General features: G+C 39.1%; 2 protein-coding genes across 2 annotated transcripts in view; both read right to left on the minus strand.

Moving 5' to 3' along the window:
* Positions 1-710: 710 nt before the first annotated feature.
* Positions 711-4594, minus strand: LOC140240299 (uncharacterized). Its single transcript, XM_072320083.1, has 5 exons — positions 4400-4594; positions 3515-3587; positions 2554-3013; positions 1720-1785; positions 711-781 (listed from the first exon to the last, which is right to left on the minus strand). Exons 1-5 carry the CDS (start codon positions 4467-4469, stop codon positions 734-736), a joined length of 717 nt encoding a protein of 238 aa, XP_072176184.1. The 5' UTR covers positions 4470-4594; the 3' UTR covers positions 711-733.
* Positions 4595-5787: 1193 nt separating this feature from the next.
* The window catches only part of LOC140239700 (uncharacterized), a 124149-nt gene continuing 115140 nt past the window's right edge, over positions 5788-14796 (minus strand). Inside the window, exons 97-103 of the mRNA XM_072319524.1 lie at positions 13743-13997; positions 10630-10736; positions 10036-10270; positions 8999-9115; positions 7192-7311; positions 6397-6524; positions 5788-5841 (exon numbers count right to left, since the gene is read on the minus strand). Coding sequence (XP_072175625.1) covers positions 5788-5841; positions 6397-6524; positions 7192-7311; positions 8999-9115; positions 10036-10270; positions 10630-10736; positions 13743-13997 — 1016 coding nt within the window. The remainder of the gene's footprint in view (positions 5842-6396; positions 6525-7191; positions 7312-8998; positions 9116-10035; positions 10271-10629; positions 10737-13742; positions 13998-14796) is intronic.

Below are 14796 nucleotides of genomic sequence, written 5' to 3' on the forward strand. Positions count from 1 at the left end.
GTTATATGGTGGCAGCATAAGCATAAAGCGCCTTTTAATATTCAGAAAGAGAGTTAAAGTCGATGATTCGCGAAACATGCAAAATTCCTGGTAAAAAACAAACAAACAAAAGTCTGGTATGTTATGATATCGCATGCAATTCCTTTTACATATAGAGTTATCTTCTGGATACAAAGCAAAATTTAATTGAGGTTTTATGTGACTGTTCTTTTTTCCCATTCATATCAAAGCCATTTCATGTCGACAGAAAATATGTTATTTCTTTATTTTCGCGATTTTCCTTTTAATCAGTGTTTTAGCTTTGTTTTCGTCAAGGTGCGGACAAAACCAGCAGTTTTCAAGTTCTTTACCAGAGGAGCCTACATTCTACAAGCTTTGCCTTTTTAGTGGGTCCCTCCATTTGTTATACTTTATTTCGTCCACTTTAGTTTGCATTACTATAATTTCTGTACGGTTCCTCAAATATTATTGTATAGTCTCTTCATTCTACAATGTTACGTTTACCTTATTTTCTGTTACCATAATGAAGTGAAATGTATGTCTTTTCTGTTGAAAAATGAATAAATTTTGAACTGAAAAAAAGAAGAAGAAAAAAAAAACAATTGTCCAGAGTGGCTCACTTACAAAGGCATTCAACTTTAGTATCCCTCGACTTCAATCACCAAAGGAAAAAATAAAATCCAAGCAATCCAGAATATCAGTTCAAACTTACGTTCTCTCCTTATTTGCCAGCTCAGAAATAACCAGTGTTCAGATTGTCAACTCGGGTTCGTCCTAACCTCTGAAAAGATTGAACAAGAATGAAATCAATATCAATTTATAAAAATCCGAGTACGGTAATATCAAATTATACACAAGGTACATTTTAATTATATCGCGCTTTTTAATCGCCTCGTTCAATTGTCAAACGATATTACATTATAATATCACATTAATTTAATGTGAATGGACAGGGTTGTTAGAAAATCTTTTTGGTTTTTTACAAAATGTTGCAAACTGCTATTCCTATTATCGTTGGATTTGCTTCCTACGATGATTGTTCAGCAATCAGGAGGTCGTGGGTTTGAATCGAATGATGATGATTATTATTATGATTTTTTAAATCATGCCTGCTACTCAAATAATGAATAATCGGTGTTTATTTACTTCGATGAAGCGCGATTTTTGGATCAGTTGCAATAAGAACAAGTCAGTGCGAGAATAATCAATTTCAGAAAGCAAAATGATTTTTGTAAAAGAATTGAATTAATTCTTGATTTATCATAACAAAATTATAATACATTTTTGTTTGGGTCTGAAGTCCATGTTCTGGCAACGTCTGATTGTGAAATTTAATTTATCTGAGTAGTTACTTATTTATGTCTGGTTCTCCTGAACTACAACAGCGAACTTCATGAGACATGTGGGCACAATATTTTAAGAGACAACAAGGAGCGTATATCTTACATAATATTACCGCCACTGATTTTTTTTTTTTGTTAACTCTAATTTTATGGAAACGGATACAACAAAGGAAAAAATTGTGTTAAAATATCTTTATGTTTTTCTTTTTTGATTGATTTTGTTTGTTTGTTTGTGTGTATGTGTGTGCGTGTGTTTGTGTTTTTTTTTTTTATAATACGATGAAGTGATGGAAGCTGATAATCATGTATGAGTTTTTGTTAAGATCCGAATGGAGAACGGGGATTGTAGGACTTGGACGCGAGAGAGTAGGCCTACCTTGGCACTGGGCACCATGTCGGGCCGGCCTCTGTACAGCCCCTCATCATCGGCACCAAGTCCGCTCTGCAAAAAAAAAAAAAAAAAAAAAAAAAATACATTGCAAGGATTTAAAGGTACGATAAACAAAACTACAGCAAACAGACAAACAACCAACTGATCAACCTCCAGCGTACAACTCTGGTAGCTGCAGTTTCCATTTTATAGGATCTTGAACATGGGCGCTTGATACGTTTATAACGACATGCAGAACAATAATTATTATCTACATCTTCAAAATACGGGACTAAAGTAAAGTCGCTTCCAGTGATCCAGATTTCTTCTAGGCAATATTACAAGCATGATATCCAGCAAAGAAATGATAAACGACGTAATTCGATGCTAATTGTTCTTTATAGTAGACAGCTAAAGAGAGAGAGAGAGAGAGAGAGAGTAGAGAGGGAGGGAGAGAAGACATTGATAGATAGATTCAGGGACAGACAGACAAAAGGTAGAGAAGTAAGGACAGATAGATAAATAGATAGAGGGAGAGACAGACAGTCAGACAGAATAATCGGGTATTAAGGCATAGCTCTAGGATAGCAAAATTATGCCTCTCAGAATTATCATGCAAACAATCTGATGTTACGACGTATGTACATAATGTGCCACAGAGTTCACGTGAATTCAAGATACCCACGCGCAAAGACACACACGCGCGCACACACACACACACACACACAAACACGCACACACACAAACACGCAATGTGACTCTATCCAGTGGTAAAACTGACTACTCCAAAGACGCCTACCAATATTATGCAATGATCGATCTAAGTATGTTGTCACTCACCGCGCGTTCATGATATGAAGGCAGCGACGCTTCACGGGACGACTGGCCCCTCCGACCGTTCCCCTCCCGCTGATCCTGCTGCTGGGGTCTGTTCCACCTCATCTCGTACTCCATGGGACCACGCCCACTAATGGCTGCTGCACTTGGGGACCCCGACGACCTGTCCTGCAGCGGGCGTGCCCCGAGTGTCTCCGTTCTCATCTGAATGTCGTGGCCCCTGTTTGGCACGCCGAAAGAAAAGTTCGGTGACCTCCCAGCCTCCCCTTCGTCCTTTTCCATGCTGTAGATAAAGTTGACGCCCTTATCCTTATCGCGCATGCGCATTATGAAGAAGCAGAGGCCGAGAATGAGGAGGCTGATGATGACGAAGAGCGTGACGGCGACGGACAGGACAATGATGTAGATGGGCGTGCTGTTCTGGTTCACCTCACAGCGATCTCCTTCAAAGCCGGCGGCACAGCTTTGAAGGGCAAATAAAAGAAAAAGATATACACGTCGATTTGATAATCTAAAATAATCTCTGGATTATTTACACATCCGTTTTAAACAATTGAACGTAACAGATCGGATTTTGAAAGCTGAGTGTTAAAATCACTCGCATTTTTCAAACGGAGATCGATCTATAGGGCACGGGACCATCGCATTCTCTGTAATCATTCGTGTTTTCTTTTCTTACACCGTGAATTTTGTATTTTTTTGGATCAAATTTCACTGCCTTGTATGTAATCAAGACCAAGCTGCTTTTCCAATGAGGTCTCCGTCTAAAAGCCTTCAAAAGTTTACGGCTTCTTATAGATTGCATCTTTTCATGGACTGCGGCAGGGTTTGGAAGAAATCTCTCACTTGGAGATTTCTTGTCACAGAGGGAAAGTTCACGGAAGATAGCAACAACTTTTTTTTTTTTTTTTCGAGGGAGTTTGTGTTTCTTTTATTCGAGTTGAGATATGAGATGAATACTCACACGCACGTCACTTCCAGGCCGGTTGTTACAGCGCATGCGCCGTCATTCTCGCACGTATCCGAGGAGCAAATTTCTGCAATTTATGATAAGACTGTGGTGGTTAGACTTGACAGCCAGGCTGTTTCTATGTCAAAATTTAGTACAAAGTACATCAATGCCCCCACAAAAAAAAAGAAGAAGAAAGAAATGCTAAGATTCGCGGGCTCGAAAACGCACGCACACACACACACACACACACACACACACACACAAGGGAATTACAGACCAGTTCATTAAATTAAAATGAACTATAGCTGAGGGTCAAAATGCCCTGACGAGGAGTAACGGAAAGGCGATAAGTTTGCAAGTTATAAAGTTAGGAGCTAAGGAAATCGGAGAGACGGGGAATTGAGGAAGGAAGATGGCATTATATGCTTGTAGACTGAAAATTTGTGAAGGGCGGCACATTAGAACGGTTTGGGGCTTGGATTTAAATGACAGTTACTAGTATTCCATTTCTTGACCATGTGCAACTATTGTAGAGGGTACCATGCATCTATATAGTGAGGAAGACGTGTAATCGCGTATAAATTCAATACATTTCAAAAGGTAACACTGAGAAAAATACTTGTTAAAACTTAAAACAAAGCAACATGTCCTTGGTTGATAGTTATAACTTTTGACTTCACTTAATATCAGCTTCTGATAATTTCCTCAGTGAAGAATTGCAAGGGCTCCAAACACAAAACCATGGAAATACAGTAAGTCTGATCTTTCGACGCTATCAACGTGATTTTGAAACCAAAACTTCACTTTGACAGGTGAGAAAAAACAAATAAACAAATGATCCAAGACTACCCAGCGTCAGATTGACACGCTACTAAAATGAATGTTTGTCATTTGTACCTTGGATACTTGAGATAGTCGACGGAATGGTCTGGAACCTCGTCACCTGAGACACTGCCTCGTTCACCATCGACGACACGATTTCGACGTCGGGTGGAGCTCTGAAGAGGAGGATGTACTCCACCTTGATGCTGCCTGCAGAGAAGTCAACGACCCTCGATCCCGCGTAACCCTCGGTGTTGTTATTTATTGCGTCAAGCTTAAACAAAGAGAGAGAGAGAGAGAGACGACGTAACACTTTGGAATTCTTCTTTTCTCTTTATTTCTTTTAGCACCCATACTCTTACGCTAGTTGTTTCTTTTTTTTCATGTCACTGAGTAATTCGAAGTATTTTGCACAACTTGTTTGTTAGTGTTGTAGCGAGACTCGCGGACCGTCGCCTGTTTTTTTTTTTTTTTTTTTTTTTTTTTTTTTTTTTTTACTCATAGTTGTAAACAGCGAAACAGTGACGAAGGGCAAAACAAAGCATGTCTTAAACAAATACATTAAAAAAACACACACTGGCAAAAACACTGGCTTGGCAAAGAATCTGGTGAAAGAAAACTATAAAATGGGTTCAAGAATGTAGCCAATTGGAAGCGCTAAAGTGAGTCACGTGTGCGTGCGTTAATTTCTCGCTGACATACACGGCCTGACGTCACAATGTTTACACTAGCAGTGCGCACTCAATCAGTTGTTACAAGTGCGTCGCGCGCTACTATACGCGCTGTCACTGTAAACAACTTCTAGTTCGGGCTGCCGGCCGGCCTTTCTTGTGCATAACATGTGGCGGGCGTACGTATACTCTTATACGTACAGTACTTATATGTGCGGGATTTCCGAGTGCGACGTGCGTAAATGTTTGGAACGAACATCTTCGGACATCTTGACTCTTGAGCGAGAGCTACATGTAGCTGACTGGTATTGACCCACAAAGGTACGTGAAAAATGCTGTTAGTTTTCGACCCATTTTATGAAACAAATGATGCACAGGATTATTTCGTGACGTTAGTGGAGATGCAGCTCACTCTCGGGTATTTACAATGTAGTGCAACATGCACTCGGCTGCGCCTCGTGCATGTTTCACTATTGTAAATACCCTCGAGTGCGCTACGCCTCCACTAACGCACTCTCACCTGTGCATCATTTGTATACTAACGCATGCCGAGATTAGACTGGTCTGGCATGTGACGTGTGATTTTAGCTGTGCACTGTATTTCATTTTGTTGGTGGTAATGATGATGAAGGTGATCCACGGTATTTGTGTAGCTCCATATATCTGTTGTAGAAACATTCAAAGGTGCAGTCTATAGATGGATATGCTGGCCGGTGTGGTATGTCGACTACATCAACAGAGACTCTACTGCATTATGTCTCTATAATCTTACACAGGTATTTATGATGACTATCAATCCATACGCATTTCCAGCAAATGGAGGAGCCATACTACAGAGATATATTTCTGTGAGCCATACGATAAAGGCATTAAACAAACATATTCAATGACACGCATAATTAAAGGGGCATTCCTAACGATTTTCATAGTTTCACATCATGGATTAGCCTACATAAATCAATAACTCCATGCATAGATTTGTGGAATTCATTGTGGCCTTTGAGCAGAGAAATCAATACTTTGAAAAAAAAAACCCACCAAATTACCAAATTACAATACCGCGTGTTTAACAAGTTTAACCTGTGTAGAATTCCTGTATGCTTTCTTCTTTTGTTCTGCTTCCTTAAGTTGAGTTCCTACTCATGCATTCTTATAGTGAGGCTGCCATGCCATCATCCATGTTCATTATGACTTGTCAAATGTTTTATCTTGAAAACATTCTTATTCATCATTCCAATCACTGTAAAGTCTGAAACTCTGTACCCAGTATATAACCAATTATTAGTTTGTAATTATGTAAAAGTATGAAACTCATACAGAAGTCTCCTTTAACAGCTGTGAAAACCGCCAAGTACTGTATTCATCATCAGCAGTGATGTGAGAGTGAAATGGAATGCTCACCTCATCCGTGACTATTGTCGAGACTCGTCTGTACTCCGCCGATGTCTCATCGTCGAGATCGTCGGTGAAGACCGCTGGGGCCCCATCGATGGCGGATATGTCGAATGACCCACCCAGCTGGCTTGCCACTACAATCCACCACGAAACACAATGAGAAGAGAAACAAGTTATGTATCAGAGGCACTTGTCAAGTTTGGCTTTTGTTTTGTTCATCATATAATTCAAGACACTCGAGATTATAAGACTCACTACGATGGAATGGCGCATTACAGGAAAGCGTTGATCTCGTCGCATTTTTATTGCAGTATTTTTCATGATTACTATGTTTGTCGTCACAAGAATAATTGTTTTTTTTAACAATTGTAGCAGTGTCGCATAATATGTCAATGCAGATACTCTCTTACAACTTTGTCGACTGGAATCTCATCGGAAGGTTACAGATTTGTAATGAAAAACAGAGCAGTGTGGCATTCAGTATTGAACCATGGCATATATAATAACATGTACTACCATGAGTGAGCAATGAGGTGCTTTCTTTTTTAAAGGATTCAAGCTGTAGAAGAAGAAGGAGGAGAAGAAGATGAATCTGTGATATACGTCAGAGGTAGCAGAAGAAGAATTGAACCAAACAGAAGCAGAAGAAGAATTGAACCAAACAGAAGCAGAAGAAAAGAAAAGACGAGGCAAAGAAAAAAAAGGTTAGCTAGAGACTGGCCTAAAGAAGAAATGGTAAAGAGAAAAGTGTCAAAACTTTTAACCTTTATTTGATTACAATAAGTCATAATTATTTCGTACCTTGGACGCAGATGTCGTTTTGGTTGGTAAATCCTGCTGAACAATCGCACTGGAAGCCGCCTACTGTGTTCATACACACCTGGTTTGTGCTACACGGGTTGTTGTCGCATTCGTTCACATCTTGTAACAAATGAACGAAGAGAGGAGAAAAAAAAAGATGAGAATGCTTAAACTAGGAACATATTTCGCGATAGCATGAATATTAATAACATGTGTGCTTACGCACACACGAGTGCGGTTTAGCATTAGATATGGTTGCGTTTGCCTCTGTAATATACCATCAGTAACCTGTCTGTATGTAATCTTCAGGAAATTTTAGGGCTCTTCAACCGAATACACATTATGGGCTTATTTTCATATGTGACCCTGCATCACAAAACCAACAAAAAGTCGCCAGACAAGGATTTTTAGGTAAGGGCAGATTCTGAAAGGGCAGATTCTAAAAGAGCAGACTCTAAGCTTTAAAACGACATATAATTCAATTCAAAAGGACTCTCCTAACCTATCTAGAGTGTAAATATTTGAAAGATAGCACACACTCTGGAAAAGAGTGAACTGAGAAAAGAGGCTCTGAAGTACAGGATCTATTCAAGCGCTTAATCTTCACCAAGCTGTGCTGGCCGTCCGATGAATGAGAAGAAAAACAAACAAACAAACAAAACAAAACCAGGATGTCAACCACTGTAGCAACATCATTGAAGGGATTACCAGATTAAACTGAATTCAAATATGCTCTATATCAACATATCCTGTTCAGGATTACATGAAATTTTCAATGGGGTAGCTGTACCCTTTCATGAGTCATTAGAGTTGAAAGTGAAGGGTGTGCAAAGGATTTTCAAGAAATGAAAAGTGATCTCTAAAGACGTACCTTGATCACACTACTATACGAAAAAAGGGTTGTAGAAAAAAAAAAACTGCTTTCCAAAAAGCACTTTCCAAGTCGTTTTGCGACCCCAAACTTAAGAATGATGTAGACTAAGAATGACTCTTTTAGAAAATATGAAAAACTCAAGATTGACTTGGATGACGTCATTAAAATGAAGATGATGTCACCATAGGGTTCAGACATGATCTTCAGTAAAACATGAGGCATGGAATGAATTGTCATTACAGTGCCAAAACGTTCTTGATTTTAGACAAAGCAAGTCGTTAGTTGTTGTTTTTTTTTTCTCTCTTTTTTCCACACAAATGAAAAATGTCGTAGCTGAGCCGTTTTGATGACGTTTAAATCATACAGCCCGGAATTAATGTGCTTTGGCAAAACACAGTGTGGTCCGATTGGTCAATTGGTCACTTGGTCTTCTGAGGAGACTTAAAGCCACCTGTCCCTACATGCTGAGAAGAATCATACCACATTTCATTATCATATAAAAGAACCGACCTCTCTTCTCTGGTAAGGAGTATGGAGAAATCCCCATGAAAAGTAGTCATAACACACAAAAGCAGGTGATATACCTATGTATAGGATCCATGACATTTGCTCCTGCAACAATTGCGCTAATGAGTCATCTACACCCTAAGCCAAACATAAATTCTACCCACAAGCATAATCCTAACGTCCAAACTAAACCTAAAACCGTATCACAACCCTCACCCCAACTCATTCAATCATTGGAGAAAAAAATACCAAAGCAATAATATTGTCACTGGAGCAGATGTCGTGTGACCATCTGTGTAGTAGGCCTACCGGTCACAGTCACTGCGCTGACTTTTCGTTTGCCTGGTGAACTAATAGATTGCAAAAGAATCAATACCAAATATCAATGTCAAATCGAACATATACATTGTAATTAAGAGTTCTCACCGTTTTCACAAAGTGTTCCCATATATGTGGAGGGGCAGGCACATTCGAAGGAGACCCTATCAATGGCAGAACACACCCCGGAGTTCAGGCAGGGGGAGGTTGAACAGGGTCCCGTGCCTGAGGAAGAAAGCAAATGACAATGTTCAAGAGCTCTCGTTCAAAAACATAGACAAGCAAAACAAAGACAAACAAAACAAGAAATAAGGCATGAAGAACTCTCAAAAAGTAATCATATTACATCAGATACTTAAGTTAACTACATTGGAATTGCAAATTGCCATATCAGAATACATAAAGGTCTGAATGTTATACGCCTGACATCTTTAAAATAATAATGTCGGGAAACAGTGTTGTGATTACGGAAAGCTTCATTGCGATTCGGTGAGCACACTTAACTACTCCATTTTCAATTTCATCACAGCATCAGTTTCTAGATTATTTGTTATGACCTTGCGCAAGAAGATTACCCAAATTGTCTTTGCAAAATTAATAATCAAAGTGATGAATACTACATGCATTAGGATTCTTCATTATGTATGCACTGTCTTGTTAAAGGGACTGTACAGTACTGGCTGAGGTGGGTATTCATGTTTTGAACATTCTTAAGTGAGATAATGAGAAACTTCATATGAAATATGAAAGAGCATACAATTCTAAAAAGGATTCAACGTGTATTTGATGAAAATTGGTTTTCAAATGGTGGAGATATCCAAAAAAGTGATAATAATAAAAGGCGACAGGCCACGCTTTTATTAGGATCTCTTTGTTTCACCATGTTTTTGGATATCTCAGCCATTTAAAAATCAATTTTCATCAAATAAACTTTTGATACCCCTTAGAATTGCATGCTCTTTGACATCTCATAGAGTGGTTTCTGAATATCTCGCAAAATGTTAAAAGCTAAATCTTCGCCTCGACCAGAACTGTACACACCCTTTAACCTCGCAGCTTTGCCTAATCTACGCGTTTTTGACCAAGTTGGCCATCAGTCTATTTTTTTTAAATTTATTTCATTTATTTCACTCTTAAGAATTTACCCGCGTAAAAGTCATTGACTGAGGGTAACTCATTGTTGATATCGAACACGTTGTCAGTCGTGGAGGCATCGAAAGCGCCCTCCACGTCCGATTCTGTGATAGATGCTGAGGAGGTGAAGTACAGCACCATGGTAAACTCCGCATTGAGGTTGTCGGTGGGATCCGCATTGGAGGCTGTGATTTGGAGACCGGCGAAATCACCGCTGAGGGCGCTCTGCCGGAAAAGTGTTTCCAACTGGAAGAAAAAAAAATCCCAAAACTATGTACATCTTTTTTTAATCATTATTATGCTTCATTGTATCGTATTGAAACATGTAGATTCGCCTAAAACTTACCCCATACTCTTGCCTTCATCAATCTTGGAAAACATTCCCCCGTTATATCTCCGCTACAGACCCAATACCTGTTGTGCATTCAACACTGGCCTCACTATTCAATCAAAGAAAGCAACTAGGGGACTAAAAGAAGTACATGACGATTATAATACAATCACGCTCTTTTGTTCAAAAGTTGTAAGTAACAAATCATCGAAATTTGGGTCCTACGTGATAACGTAATAGAAAACAACGACGTCATAATAAACGCACTACTCACATCGATAGCCAGGTTCGTTTCACTGTTTGTGACGTCAGTCTCGCTGAAAGCGCCCACTTGATCACGGATGCGATTTAGTCGTAAGTGAGCGTCGATCTCTGTCGGATCTATGAACAAGAGACAAAATGAAGCAAATTATCACATTTGTTTACATACAGAATTATATACAAATTCCATATTACTTTTTTTTTTTCCGGTGAGAGATATTAATTTAAACAAGCAACCAGACAAACAAATCCAAATTAAATCGTAAGAGACGCAAAGGACATGACTACAGGGTTTTGCTAATTTTTCTGCGTACTTCCAGACGACATATGCAAAAAAAAACAAACTATAATAGAGTGTATTTTGTATTTTATATTAGTTAGATGGCAACTAACTTTATCTCAGTTGCTATATATCGCAAGTATAGTTTCAGTGCCAGATTCTTTTATACATGACGTGAATAAAGTTATTTATGAATTTATTTGGAGAGGGCCAGAATGAATAAGGCGCGATGTTTTAGTAAAAGATTATGAGGGAGGTTTGAAAATGTGCTCTTTAAAGTCAATGATGCAAGCTCAAAGAATAAAATGGGTGCAGAGGTTGTTTGGGTCATGTTCAAAAGGGTGGAATTCCATTTGTTTGAATTTGTTAGCATATGTAGGAGAAGAATTTTTGTTCTTCTGCAACTTTGATGTTTCAAAGTTAAAGATTAATATTTTATGGTGGTTTTTAGAGGTATTAGAAACGTGGTTCCTCCTTCAGAACAGAGAATTAAGCATACCCAATCAAATAATCTTCAGCCCAGGGCTGGGTGTATAAGTTATCGTAGAAAGGAATTTACGGAGAGTGCATAAATGAGGCAAAAAAAAAAAATGTTTGTTTGCCCTTAATTGTCAAAACCCAAGAGGGTCGGTAGGTCGTTTTTTTTTTTTTTTTAATACAGGGTACCCTTTTTTTCCATGTCAATGCACTCAAAACTCCAAGAGATTCATTCAAATTTACGTCTTGCCAGGGCCCGATACGCGAGGCAGAAACACTCACTGACAAACACTTATAACGTTCATCTTTGTTAAATTTTGCAAACAGCTCCAAAAAAGTACCTTCCAGTGAGATGCTGGCAACTGAACTCCAAACAGTTTTGGTGCCATGACAGCTGGTAACGGATGCTGCAAAAGCAGCCATCTTGTGAAGGGCTGCACAGTAACCCATTTTTTCTGCCAGTCCGACCTGTCTCTGTCGGATCGGTAAATACCCCGTTTTACAATTTTTTACAGGTCTGAACAGAAAATTTACCGGTCCACAACGACAACATAAAAAACATTAAATGACTTGCAAACTTATTTTCTTGTTTTTTATGGATGTACCCCCCATGTACATTTTACAGATTAATATTTTTTTTCAAAACTTGCATTATTTATTGCACAAGAAATTTAAAAATAAAGACAGGGAAAATTAGAATGTTTGTTTGTGAATTAGTGTAAAATGATAATGAACAAAATCAGATTGTATCAAATGCGTTTGTGACTTTTTCTAAACATCAGCGCACGAACTTGCTGCGTAACCTGCTCTTGGTGGTCAGTTGGATTGCGATGATTTAATGAATTATTTTAGCTGTGATATTTTCTGATGCACGCGATACAAGGGGTTCTTTATTTTTCTCCCGATAATCTCTTCGCATTTGTGCATACGTTCTTGAAAGGTACACGACATGCAGGGCCGAATTCGCAATCCTTTTTGCGCCCATTTCCACCTCAAATATTAGCGGGATTGTGACGATTTCATAAATCACTTCGGCTGTAATATTTTACGATGCACTCGCCAAAAGGGGTTGAAAATGCGTCCTTTATTTTTTCCCGATAAACTCTTCAAATTTCGTAAGTGCATTCTTAAAAGATGTACCACACGGCCGAATTCATGATACTTGTTTGCGCCTATTTCTACCTCAAATGTCAGCGGGATTGTGACGATTTCATAAATTACTTCGGATGTAATCTTTTGTGATGCACGCACCAGCTAGAATGGTTGAAAGTGCGTTCTTTATTTTTCTCCCCATAATCTCTTCGCATTCCGTAAATGCGTTCTTAAAAGATATACGATACAGCCAAAAATCATTATTCTTTTTGCGCCTATTGTTTCCTCAAACTTCAACGGGATTGCGATGATTTTATGAATTATTGTTCGGCTGTAATCTTTATGATGCACGGGCCAAAAGGGGTTGAAAATGAACTATTGTGTCCTGTATTTTTCTTCCTATAATCTCTTCGCATTTCGTACATGCGTATACGACACGGCCAAATTTACGATCCTTTTAGCGCCTATTTCTACATCAAATATCAGCGGGATTGCGATATTTCGTTAATTATTTCGGCTGTAATCTTTTGTGATACATGCACCAGAAGGGTTGAAAATGCGTTCTTTATTTTTCTCCCGATAGAGCTAGGTGAATAGTACCTTTGTTTTGGTTTTTTTTCTTGTTGTTTTTTTTTTTCTAAAGATTGTAGTGTGTGTTCTTGCGCCTTTGGTTTGTTTTGTCTGGTCTTTGGTAATATTTAGTGCTTCCATTGAAGGGTATTTTTTCTTTTTTTTTTCTTTTCCCTCGTTTTCTGTGTATACGATTCTAGAAAAACGTGTGTTAGAGAGTATAGTCCAAAAAAGGATCAGACGCCTGGTAGTTTTACTATCATTGAATGCTATCAAATGTTTGTTTTGTGATGTCAAAAATGTATATGTCATATGACCTGTGAAAAAGCACGATGTTTTCAATCTGATCAATAAAATCCAGAAATACAAAAATTAGTTAGATTAAATCTGAACGATAGCAGTCGTGTGGCATAGACGCTTTTTATTGCTAAAGCTAAATAACCATCAATTACTGCGCAGAGACTAGCAATTTGAGGAACTCAGCAGCACTTCGTGGCACTTCGTGACACTTCGTGACACTTCGTAACATTTCGCAGCACTTCGTGATATTTTGAAACGTATCGCAGCACTTCGAAACGTATCGTAGCATCTCATGGCGGCACTTGCTGCATCTTCGCAGGTGGACTTTGTAGTGCCTTTCGGCGCTACAAAGAACTACGGTGCACTTGTCTAGACTTGACCGGCAATTCGAGGGACTGAAGGCTTACTAGTCACGACTTGGACGATGATGACGAAGCTACACGTTGCCACGTTGCCCGACGAGTCCACGGCCGAGTAGAGAACGACGCTGCTGCCCTGGCCGAAGCTCTCCCCAGACTGCCGATTCGAGGAGGGCGTGATGCTCTCTCCCGAGTTGTCCATCACAGTGGGGACGGTCCAGGTGAGGATGGCCGTGTCGGAGGAGCTGTAAACGTAGGCCGTGACGTCAACCGGACAGTCCACCAGTACCGGATCCTCTTGGTCTATGGGATGTGGATTGAATACACATTTCAACTTCCAAGCAGAGACGGGAATGAAAAGCGGGGACGAGTACAGGAGCGGACACCCTGCTTGCCAATGATCTCTGGAGCCTAGAAGGTTTAACTTCAGCTTTATTGATATGCGAATGCTGCAAGTTGTTCATACTTTAATATGTATGCCACAGTTTTTCTTTTTTTTTCATGCAAGTTAAGGAATACTCATGAGTAAAATCATGATTGCGAGAAATATCTTTCATTGGGGTTCGGCATTCATTGGTCAAGTGAGGGTGGATTAAAGATCGTAATAGTAACCATGCAGCAATCACTCACAGCAACAGTTTGGGAAGCTATCTGTTTTCAAGATAATTTTGAAGCATTTCATCAAGAGAAATGAAGGGTGTTCAAAGTACTTGTGAAAAATGGGAAGTTGGAGACAACTCATGTACATTGTGCTGAGAAATTCATGCCGTTCCAATGACCAACATGACCAATACGAGAAATTGTTGAGACATGAAATCAACATTCTCAGGTATACTGTGCGTATAAAGATATTTTTTATTTTGCTCTCAGTTCTATTGATTGGTTGACTGATTAATTGTTTGACAGAGTGGTTGAGTTATTGACTAATAAATAATTATTGATTGAGTGGTTGAGCGATTAATTGACTGAGTGGTTGGTTGGTTGATTGGTTGATTGGTTGATTGGTTGATTGGTTGATTGGTTGATTGATTGATTGATTGACTGGTCCCTTTCTTGATTGCTTGCTTGATTGATTAACCGATTTGTTGATTGATTGATTTAT

The sequence above is a fragment of the Diadema setosum genome, chromosome 16 (genome assembly GCF_964275005.1).
Source record: "Diadema setosum chromosome 16, eeDiaSeto1, whole genome shotgun sequence".
Taxonomy (NCBI): Eukaryota; Metazoa; Echinodermata; class Echinoidea; order Diadematoida; family Diadematidae; genus Diadema; species Diadema setosum.